At 39.5% G+C, this 12289-nt stretch overlaps 1 protein-coding gene across 10 annotated transcripts in view; it reads right to left on the bottom strand.

Annotated features, from left to right (window-relative positions):
- Positions 1–12289, bottom strand: part of UNC5D (unc-5 netrin receptor D) — a 684626-nt gene that overhangs the window by 319628 nt on the left and 352709 nt on the right. For all 10 annotated transcript variants that reach the window (XM_027529851.1, XM_027529855.1, XM_027529846.1 and 7 more), the window contains exon 2: positions 3183–3401. In XM_027529851.1, coding sequence (XP_027385652.1) covers positions 3183–3401 — 219 coding nt within the window. The remainder of the gene's footprint in view (positions 1–3182; positions 3402–12289) is intronic.

Raw genomic sequence — 12289 nt, 5'->3', positions numbered from 1 at the left:
AACCCTATGGAGCCACTAGTATCTGAGTCCCTCTCCAGTTGGACTAGCTGAGTTTAAGAGACATATACCTTTCATATTTCACATTGTTCTATAGGCTTTTGTCCTATGGGCAATGCTGTTCCCTTTGTTGCTCTCTCCCCAAATATCAAGAGTTTTCTTGGAAGTCTTCATGCAAAGGTAAATGAGATTGCTGTTTGTGACTCAAACTCTCTTAACACCAGATTTATTCACCTAGGTCTCTCCATGATCCCAATCTTTGGAACACAGAAGCAAAAACTTTCCCAATACGAAGATTCAGTTTGTTCTTTTCATTGGTTTTGATTTTTGCCAAACCCTTCTTTAAAGGAGGAAACTATACCTGGAATCCTGGAAATGTCTCTATACCTTTAATTGTTACCAACTTCTATCAGTGCTGGAAATACAACATAAAATAAGGGATTAGCCCTTGGAGACATGGCTGAGATGGAAAGGAACAGACAAACTCCAGTGGAATAGCAATAAGGATTATACTTGGGAAATTAAACATTAAACAGTTTGATGATAGAAAATGCTGAGACAGGTGATGAAACCCATCCTGATGTCAGTAAGGAAATTTGTCAATATTTTGATTGGGAAGGAGACCATAGGAATCTGTATGGTCCTTTATAGTACCAAGGAAACATATCCATAGTGAAGATCAGGAGATCTGGGTTCTAGCAATAGCTATGCCAAGAACTACTTGTATTTCTTGGAACCTTTTATTTTAATAAACAAAACAGAGCTGTTATGTTGACCACTGAGATCCCTTCCCATCCTCACATTTAGAAACTGGAATTCTAAGCATGCTTTTGGTCTGAAAAATAGTATATCTAAAACAAGCACTTCTGTTTTCTTCCTCATTCTAATTCCAAAGTGGAATGATTAGGGAATTGTGATTCTCTACCTTTTGATACATTTATGCTACAAACCCAAATTAGCTCAGACTGCATAATCATTAGCACTGTTGATATATATGTTCAGTTCTTTGCCTCCTTCATTGTTCCTAGGCAGAGACAGAGTAATATCTGAAGATCTTTATGGAATGATTTTCCCCCTCTGCTTTGGAACACAGCATACCCTGCTTACTTCCTTGTTGGGTGCGGATGTTCCTCTTCTGACTCCTCAGGAGGTGTGTCTGCGTCTCCAGGTCCATTTTCTTGTCATATTGCCCATTCTCTCTTGACAACTCCTCCATCTCCATGGGTTCACTCTTTACAATGAGGGCCTTAGTTCCAGATCTATATCTCTTCATTATCCCGTAAGTATTTCAAGTATAGTTTGTTCAAACAATGATCTCAGACTTTTCTCCTTGCTAATGTGATTACTAATATTAATTGCATAACCCTTTTCCTTCTGTTAAGAGATTCATTTTTATTTCTCCATTCATTCAATCATTCAGCTATTAAGTCCGATTTGTGACACTGCTTGTCACATTAGCTATCTAGTTTTTATTTCTGTGGCCATTTCTCAAGAAGCAGACCTTACTTTCTCAGCTGAATTACTCAAGTCTCTTAACTTCTCCATTCCTGCTTCTCCTTACCATCCCAAAGGCTTGTTCCAGATTCATCTTTTGAAGTATAGTTTCAAAGCCATTGCATTCCTGTATGTCAATATAATCAATCCCTACCATTAAGAAAATATCCATAAAATTGAGTAAAGGACTTCTTGCTCTGATATTTGAGGTCTTTCATGCCACTAATTCAGCTGTTTTCCAGCTATCAACTGCTATCTCCTGTATCAATTTTATATTTCAACCAAACCAAACTAAGTAGAACACACACTCAGCTTTCTTTCATTTGCTAATATTGACCACTGAGACCCCTCTCTCTTCAATAGAGTGTAGCATCAATTATGCTTAATAGAATTACATATTCAATGCTCTTTTCAAATGCTATGCCTTCCACACCTTTCCTGAGAGTCCCAGTTAGACATGATTTTTTAAAATCCTCCCTAGCACCATCTACTTCTCTTTAGACATTTATCATAACTTCATTTGCACTTATACTGGTCATAATATATTAGTAGCTTATAATAGGTCATACCTATTAGTAGGTATGAAGGTCTACATCAGAGTTTGCCTCCTCCCCTTCCTGGAATACTCTGAAAGACTTAGCTTAGTGTACTAATCAGGACTGGTATATAGTTAATAAATTAAGCTGATACAACTTCCTAATTATTCATGACTTTATTTATTCCAAATCTGACATCTAGTAAGTTTAGAACTAATAAAAATCAATAACATAGAGTAACATCAAATTGGATTTAGGATGAGGCTAAATTTTCTGTTAGTCTGAGAAGCCAAAGTTCAAAAGCATATACTGTTTTTATTATATGCTAAAATATAAAAGTAATACATTTTGAAAGTTTTGAGTCAAATGATCTTATTTAGATATCCAGCACAAGCAAGCCCACAGTTCACTTAATCTCTTTGAGCCTCCGTTCCCTTATTTATAAGAAGGCAATAACAGCATTATTTATCCCAGAGGGCTGTTGAGAAGACAGTAGGATAATGTGTATCAGAAGCTTAGATAAGGTCTGGTTAAATAGTAAGTGCTCAATAAATATTAGCTAATATGATCACTATTCTCATCATCACTCCTCACCAGACAAATCAGCCAGCTAATAAAGATGGTCCTGAAATTCTTTTATACAGGAGATCCTATTCAAATCTGGTCTTCTAATGTGAACTTCTTTATCATTACACAGTAATCAAAAGAACTCAGACGACTCAGAAACCATCAGCTGTAAAGAATGAAGCATACAAGAATAATAGCCAGGAAGAAAGATTAGAGAAACTGAATTTAGGCTGCTTAAAAGGGTGCTTCTTGAAAGATTTATGTCATGAAAAAAATATTCAGAACTCAGAAAATGAAAACAGTGACTGCCTGATTTTATTTCCAGGGAGAATATTAACTTTTATACAAAATTAGGTCTTAATGTGATATAGAGCAGGAAAATAAAAAATGCTCGTCTACCATATTGGAGTAGACCAGCAGGAGTGTTGTGGGGTCATTTCAAGACACGACTTCCTCTTATATTCCTCGGATACTGTTAACATGACTTCACTCAAATAAGGTGTCTGACTTAACACAGGTTTCCCCAATCATATTGACAGAAAAATCTGAGAAGCTACCACAGATTCTTCCGTTGCTTCCCATTCTTACCTGAACTCTCATCCAGACTCTCCTCAGAGACATGCTCATTCTGATGGACCCACTCGCCGTTGCATTTGAAGAATATCTGCATGGCTGGCCTTGCTTTGCACCTCAGTGCAATGGGGTTGCTCTTGATGATATAAGCATCGTCTGGCTCCTCTATGAAATGAGGCAGAGTCCCAGGAGCCGATGGGATGGAGTCAGGGAGGACTTCACCACTGTCGGTTCCTGTGAAATGGAAGGAGGTGTCAGAACAGTCTACATTGGCAGCACCTGCATCCGGGTGAGAAACACAACCGGCTCTAAGAATCTGTACTGGAAAACTCTGCATCCTAATCAGCACGCCCGCAAGGCCTATGCAGAGGAATTAGTGTCTAGAGATTGAATTCGCGTGATAGGGTACCTTTAGCCTAACACACATCCAGGGTTATTGGACAAGTGAAGGTAATGAATAGGAGCCCTCCTCTAACTACAGCTTTAAATCTTTATATTTTTGTTGACAGAACTGAGAGAGATACCTGTGGCTGAATCTTGAGATTCAGCCTGGTGAGTGGTTACCTCGAAGTATTCAATGAGGGCCCCCAGCTGCCTCAAAATGCTGAAATAATGGAGGGAATAGATCTGGTCTTCCCATACATGAGTATGAATAATGGTGATGTTGGTGAAGAATGGTCGGTCATAAGACATGTCCAAAGGATTGGCAACTGTCCACTTTCTTTGCCTATGAACCTTGGAGACTGGTGTTCAACCTTGGATATAGTTTCTTTTCCAAACTTACCAAACCTTCTAAAGGGAATGTGTATTTCTTCTGCTTGTCTTAGACCATCATTCCCTGCCCCAACATTTCTACCCATGGATGACTTCATTTTGAAGGCTAGGAACCAAAACAAATCACTAACAAGCTATAGTTTAAGACCTATAGTTACATTTGCTCAAAGTGAAATAAATATGTCTCCCCAAGTATAGGAAAGTGATGAGTGGAGAGAAATAATACGAAAAGGAAAAAGCAGGAGCCAAGACCTTGCTCCATTGCCGCTTTACTCTATTTAGCAAGGACTTGAGCCCCAGGAAACTAGCACACGGCCTAGGGAAGAAAGACATAACTACTGAGCAATGTGGAGCATAACCAAGAAGAACCCTATTTTGTGCCTTCCCATGGCATTCCGGAGAAAGAACAAGCAAATACCAAGTATTGGTATTGATCTTCAATACCAAGATCAACTCTGCCCAAGAGAGGGTTTCTCTCATTCAAAGCAAACCAGTCTTTATGACAAGCTTGAGAAAAGGGACCTAATGAAACCAGCAGAACAAAATCCAGGTTATCAGGAGAGAGTCTGGAGGCCAGGAGGTGTCTGTGTCCTAACCTGGCTTCTTGGGTGCCATCATTGTAATTCTGAACAAACACAGACATTTCTATACACTGGAGTCAAGAAGCTAAATGACTAAGCACTCTCAAGGGTAAACAAAACTCACAGCATTAGGTGGAATGGCCCTTTTAAGAGCCTGTAGTGGGTATCATCAAAGACAAAAGCACATAGGAGGAATGAATGCCTATAATTTTGTGTTTGTGTAAAGAAAAAAGAAATAAAAGGCACTGAGTTATGGGAAAGACTGTTCACCAACAGGAATACGTAAGTACTACACCACTGAAATAAATTAAACACAAGAGCTTGATTCTCCAAACTATTTTTTCATTAAATATATCAAATCAAGGTGTGTGGGGGGGGTTCACATATTAAAGAGCTTGAGATTTATAAGTTTTCAAATACATTTGTAACAGAAAAGTTAACTCATGTTAATAGAAAAGTTAACTCACAAGATGAAAAAACCATCATTAAAGCCAATATTCCAAATAATGAGAGAGCAAACAGTTTAAGCCATAAAAGTTTGATAAACTCCTTCAAAAAATAAAATATGTATCTATCACATGGAAAAAGAAGGGTTTCAGGAGAGAATCTGAGAAGTGTTTTTTTTTTTTAATGTTTTAAATTATATTTACAATGGGCTTCACAAAATATGTCACATATTAATTCATTTTGTTATTGACTGCTCAAACAATTTCCATCTTCAATAAATACCAAGTCTCCTCAGGCTTCTGTAAATCCATGCACTAGAGGAAATGGCAGAGGTATTAAAAGATTTTATATGGGCATCAAACAGCTCACACTCCCATCAGGGGTTTGAGTTTTGTCCAAAGTAATTCACTGATACAGAAAAGGGTCACCCGACGAACAAATACAAAGCCCCAAAGTGGTAGCCCAAGTGAACACAGGTGTGCATTACCCACTGCTGTTCAGTTAGTATCAATAACAATGCATAAATGTGAGAAGAGACTACTGAAATGGGGTGTGGGCACAGAAAACACTTTCTAAGTAAACAGACAATATTAAACCAGCCTAAGTAAAATGACTGGAATATAAGATAAATCGCGCTTTAACCATCTGAGCCCCAAAACACACAGAGATCTGAAAGCAATTAGGATAGCTTCCTGCTACTTTAATAAAGCGCCTTTTGATAAAATAGTTCAGCCTTCAGAGAGTAGAAGAGTGGAACGGGAAAGGCTGCTTGAAGTGTCCTGGCTGTTCCGAGGACGTCCATTAAGAATCAATCAACCTTAATTATAAAATAGAAACGGACTCATAGACAGAGGTAACAAAGTTACGGTTACCACAGGGGATATGGCAGGGTATAAACTAGGAGTTCAGGATTAATGGATATACACGACTGTATAAAAAATAGATAAACAGTAAGGACCTACAGAACAGCACAGGGAACTATGTTCAATACCTTTTAACAGCCAACCTAGAACGGCAAAGAATCGTGGTACAGGGCAGTAATATGTTTGTGTACACGCGCACACACACACACACACACACACACAACTGAATCACCCTGCTGTACACTTGAAACTAACACAACACTAACTAAACTTCAATTTTTAAAAAAAGGAAAAGAAATTAAAAGAATCAATCAATCTCAACGTTCAGAGGAGGAAAAAAAAAGGCTGAATGTAACATTCTATCTTAACTATTATTGAAGCCACATAAATATCATGTATATTTACGGAAAAGGCCAGGTTTCAGGAAAACAAAAAGCAACAACAACGAAAGTCAATTTGTGCCGGTAAGAGTGGAGAGGTGAGAGATTGTAGGCATACATTTGTACACGTATTACCATTTCTTTGCATCCTTCTGACAAAAAATGAAGTGAAAACAGAAGAGCGCTAGTGGTTAAAAAAAAAATCTGCCTGTGAATGCAGGACACTTAAGAGACTACAGGTTCAATTCCTGGGTCGGGAAGATGCCCTGAAGAAGGGCACGGCAACCCACTCCAGTATTCTTGCCTGGATAATAGTCACAAAGTGGCCAACAGACTGAAGCTACTTACCAGGCACAGGAAGAGTAACCTATTTTCCTTTTTCTCCCCTGGTTTGCTTTGTGTGCATCCTGAAGTGTTGGGGGTGGTGTTTCTCTCACACTGATTATCTCCGGCTTCCCCTCATGAGGACCCTCCCTAGGCTCAGGCTTGAATTCCTGGTGAAGCAGTGCCCTGCCCTTCAGATGCTCCCCTCATAAAGTGAAGGCTGCTCCCCTGCAGACACCCCCTTCTTAACCCACTGGACTAGGAAGTTGCCAACAGAAGTTCCAAGCTGGGACCTAGAAGTTGCTAACAACCAGAATAGAAAAGAACATGAAATAATTGAAAAGAATATGAAAAAGAATGTGTATGTGTATATATATGTTAAACTGAAACACTTAGCTATGCAACAGAAATGAACAGCACAAATCAAATACACTTAAATAACATTAAACAAAAGTTACTGACAAATCTGAAGAATTGATGCTTTTGAACTGTGGTGTTGGAGAAGACTCTTGAGAGTCCCTTGGACTGCAAGGAGATCCAACCAGTCAATCCTAAAGGAAATCAGTCCTGAATATTCATTTGAAGGACTGATGCTGAAGCTGAAACTCCAATACTTCAGCCACCTGATGCAAAGAGCTGACTCATTGGAAAAGACCCTGATGCTGGGAAAGATTGAAGGCGGGAGGAGAAGGGGACAACAGAGGATGAGATGGTTGGATGGCATCACTGACTCAATGGGCATGAGCTTGAGTAAACTCTGGGAGTTGGTGATGGACAGGGAGGCCTGGCCTGCTGCGGTCCATGGGATTGCAAAGAGTCAGACACGACTGAGCGACTGAACTGAACTGAACTGACAAATCCTAGGCCTGGAGGCGAGTGGCGGGGGATGGCTTACTTTAATAAATGATCATATGGAAGACTGCATGGGTATTTTAGACTTCAAGGTAAACTTACTTGGAATCTCAGTACGCTGACCACTGCTTTATAACTCAGATTGTACTTTTAAACTCGGTGTGACAAATGCTGATGACAACCTCCAACTGCCTTCTCCCAGTTGGTAGAGGAATGAAAAGTCACAGACTGAGTTTACTTCTTCCCAGGTGGGAAGGGCCACGTGACACCCATCGATGGCCAGTGAGTCATAAACAGACGTTTCTGAGAAAGCTTTTACTTTCCTGATAGAAGGAATACACGTGGTGGGCATCAACCTATCTTTTGTTCCTGCTGTAAGTGAGGAAGAGCACAGGGAAAAGCTGCAGAAGGCACAGACAACCAGCTCGGACAACACAGAGGCTGAACACACATCAGGAGGCATTCACCTCCAAAGAATCTGTCAGCTTTTCCCCGTTGTTTCTGCAGGAAACACTCACTGATACTCAAGATCTTCTGTTTGAAAGCCAGAGTGTGAAGCTTCACTCTATCAAATCCCAATGCTCACAGCGTTAAGTATTCGGGGAAGCTAAAAACAAAACATGGAAAGCAGGTTTTGTTGTTGTTGTTAGTTGCTCAGTTGTGTCCAGCTCTTTGTGATCCCACGAACTGTAGCCTGCCAGGGTACTCTGTCTATGGTATGCTTCAGGCGAGAATACTGGAGTGGGGAGCCATTCCCAAGTGGTCAGGATCTTACCAACCCAGGGACCGAACCTGAGTATCTTACGTTGCAGGAAGATTCTCTACCATCTGAGCCACCAGGGAACTACGTTAGCAGAGAGTAAAAATAAGAGCTGCCATGTATTGAATGGTTATAGGGTTATGGTGATAAGCCTTCTACATGGATTAAGTCATTTAAACTTTATAACATCTAAGTGGCGGGTTGTTGAGTACCACTTTCTGCGTTTGAGAAAATGCTTCAAATATATGTCTTATCTAAAGTTATGTTGCTAGTAAGTGGGGACTGAATTTGAATGCAAATCTGACTCAAACACCTCACAATTCCATTTCAGTTCAAGTGAATGGGCCCTTAGAAGTCTGATAGTGTCATTGAGTGAGTGCCTACATTATGGCAACGATGAAGTGAAAGTGAACTCCCTCAGTCGTGTCTGACTCTTTGCGACCCCATGGACAGCCTAACAGACCATCTGAGCCACCGGGGCACTCAGTGTTACACAGCTCAAAAAACCAAAATATGAGAAGCTAAAGGATCTGTGTGGCTCCTCACCTGCTTACATTACATGTAACATTCATCTTCAAGGTCATTCAGTGATCCCTTTGGCTGGACTGTGATTCCAGGTCTGTATGAGTGTGTTATGGACACACCCAGAAAAGGTCTCCAGAAAACACTTGAGAGAACAGCACAGCAAGGACTCGACTGATTAGAGTCAACTGACCAGGCATCCTCACTAAAGTCAGGAACAGACAAAGCAGTCAGAGAACAAGCATGGCTGAGAATAAAATAATGAGAAGGGTTTTGCAATGTTTCCTTTAGAAATAGCTTCCCCTCTCTTAAGCAGGAATAGTTAACGACTAAAACTCCAATTAAAATACAAGGAATATACCACGATGCAGTGAACGTCAGTAAAAATAAAGGGACTGGAACCGGGGCTTTTGTCATTTTATATTTAACCAGGTTGAAGTGCCAATGTTGGACGGTTTGAAATGTGAAGTCTGTAACAGGACTGGGCACAGCAGAGGAACAGTCATTCCAAACTGGGATTCATAAAACCCTGGACCATCAGGGCACTGGCATTTCATGGGTTAGAGTATGAACGAAGTTGAGCTTTAACATATTCTGAGAAATTCTTAATTATTTTCATACCTTTTCCCCAAGAGTATTTTGAAATACATTTCATTTTTTTCTCTTCTGTCTCCAAAGAGCACTTCTCGCTGCAACAAAACATGCATTTGTGTTTGCAAGTTCCACCAATAACTCTGCCATAAAGCAAAGAGTAAATCCGGTAAAACAAAAGATCTTTCAGAATCAAATAACCTGACTTAAAGTCTGGTTTAATTTTGTGGCCTTGGGTGAAGAACTTAATTCTGAAGTTCCATTTTTCCCATTCATAAAATGGGTACCCTGTGATGGTAAAGTGAGATAATATATGTGATAAAATACAGTAAGTAATAAAATGTTATATAATTTGCCACCACTGACTGCCATCAGTATCATTGCCTGGATAAAGACCGTCAAACAAAAGAGAAAGAATTATAACTATGATTTAGATTTCCACTCCAAACTTATTACCCCAATATTCATATTTCGGTTTTGTGATGGTTATTATTTTCATCCCAGTGCTTGTCATGATACAACCTGTTGTTTATACCATTTCTGTTTGCTACCCATATGTATGCTAGAGCAATTGTGTTAGGTCACCAACTCTGAAAACACACTGAGGCATTTATTTATTCAACAAACATATAGTAAACTGTTAAACCATACGCCAGGCACATGGTTATCCTGCAAAGCTATGTAATAATATACAATGGATTTCCTGTTGGCCAGATTCCAAAACTACTGGCTTTAACAGGCAAGCAGTTATTAAACGCAGGAAACTGCGTAGTATTCCAGGGTCCCTTTCACTGCAATATTTAAATGAAGTCAAGGCACCTTACAAATAGCTAAATTTCATTCAATGTCTGGAACTATTCGGTCCATGGCAATATTTAAGTCAGAGAACAAATCCACACCTTGGAAACCAAGTTACATAATCAGAGACAACACAATAGAGCTGGCTTCTCTGCTTTTGTTTATGTAAATGTGTCTTGACTCCATATGGTTTCTTAATTAGGTAAGGGGTGCATTGTATCCATTTAATGCAGAACAACAGCCGGAATTTTACATACCAAATATTTAATGCAATTTATGAAACAGACTCTTTCTCTAGGCTCCAATAAAAGTTTTCTTTTTTTAAACTCAGAAATGATCTGCCTTCTTCCCAACCTCTAATAAAAATGGAAATGTTTTATATCATCTCATTTGCATAGTTCACCTCACTTGTATCATTCTTATACAGGGTCTAGGATATTATTCCATTGAGCAGATTTTAAATTCTGCAGAGTAGATGGTAAACAACACTGACAATGTATTCAAAGAAATCTGAAAAGTCCTTCTCAGTTCCTCACACAAGAAACTTCAGATTTCAGTAGAGGTTGTAAAAGCATCATTTCCCAGGCTACCACAATTTGCCTTAACATAGTCAGTCTTTTGTTAAACTGACATACGGGTACATCCTTACTCAGGTTAGGCAGTGTTCTAGGTACTGGACATTGAGTCCAAAGATAACTAAGACAGTCAATTTCCCCAAGGAGCTCCCTGATTGAATTTGTTGTTGTTCAGTCGCTCAGTCATGTCTGACTCTTTGCGACCCCGTGGACTGCAGTGCAACAGCCTTCCCTGCCCTTCTCTAGCTCCCGGAGTTTGCTCAAACTCAAGTCTGCTGAGTCAATGATGCCATCCAACCATCTCATCCTCTGTTGTCCCCTTATCCTCTTGCCCTCAATCTTTCCCAGCATCAAAGTCTTCTTCACTGAGTCGGCTCTTTGCATCAGGTGGCCAAAGTATTATCTGTCTCTGATGAATGAGAGACAAATAATTACTGAACAATGACAAGCATGCCAAGAGTAGACGGGAAGTATATACAAAATATCACAAGGCACAGAGGAGAGAAAGCCCAGCTTTGCTTAGGAAGGTCTGTGGCAGCCATTGTGGGGAAGATTACATTTCAGCAGAGTTTGATGTAGGAGTTGAAATGGGCAACATATGGGGAAGGTGTTCCAACTGAGGGCATGGTGAGTGCATATGTGTGCCATGAGTGCACAGAATGGGCACTGAAGAGTTAGGTAGAACAAAATATCACGTTCCTTCCAATTCACAGTTTATAGAGTTGACTTTGACATTGGTACTAAACTATTGGACCAACTTGGCTCCAACATCTCTTATTTCTATGTGCCTTTCATTACGTTTTCTGAGATGCAGACACAGAGTAATCACCATATCAAAGAAAGACAGCTGTCTCAGTTTATTGCATGAGCCCTAAGGCCACTTTAAAGTCACTCCCTGTGTATGCTGAGGAAGAAACCATGCTTGTTCCAGTACTGAGGAAGGAGTTGTTTTTTTTCCAGCCACACCTACACAAGTGACATTTCTCCCAAGGCCACAGGGGAAGCTTTTTGTTGTTGTTGTTTTGGTTTGGTTTTTAAATCATCCACTATTTTAAGCTCTTGCTTGAGTCATCTGCACAACTGACTTCTGAAATTGGGATGAAGCCAGAGATTTTACATGAGTTCTGATGGCGCCTTGTCCCTTAATGGAAACCAGAAATGTGCAATCAGATTTAGCATGAGACACCTGTTCCCATAATAACAGTCTGTCCAAAGAGACTCTAAAATGAGGCCAAATTTAGCCCAGCGGTTTTCAATGTGCAATGGGATTACTGATGATTTAAATTTTTATTAAGTGTTTTGCTTTTTTATTATTTTTAAATGCATTCTTAAATAAACACTTAGAATCAGAAAACACACATACACACTATTCTAGTGCAAGAATATGGAAGTCTCAGTAAACTATACTATGGCAACGTCTAGATTTTACTTCATGCTGTCCAACTCCTAGTATGTTGAAATTCATGAATCACGGCAGAAATAAATGGTAAATATGTCCCTGGGGGGGAAAAATGGAAAGAATTTGATTGACAGGTTGATAAAAATTCATTTTAAAATGTAAACATAAAAGGGTAATATTTTGTTGAAAACCAGGTTTGAGATAAAGCTTAAAGATCATTTCTTAATTTTTCACCCCACAATAGATACATTTATGT

This window comes from Bos indicus x Bos taurus, chromosome 27, assembly GCF_003369695.1.
Source record: "Bos indicus x Bos taurus breed Angus x Brahman F1 hybrid chromosome 27, Bos_hybrid_MaternalHap_v2.0, whole genome shotgun sequence".
NCBI classification, from domain to species: Eukaryota; Metazoa; Chordata; class Mammalia; order Artiodactyla; family Bovidae; genus Bos; species Bos indicus x Bos taurus.
Note: the sequence above shows the minus strand (reverse complement) of the source record. Positions and strands in the feature narration are given on the sequence as shown.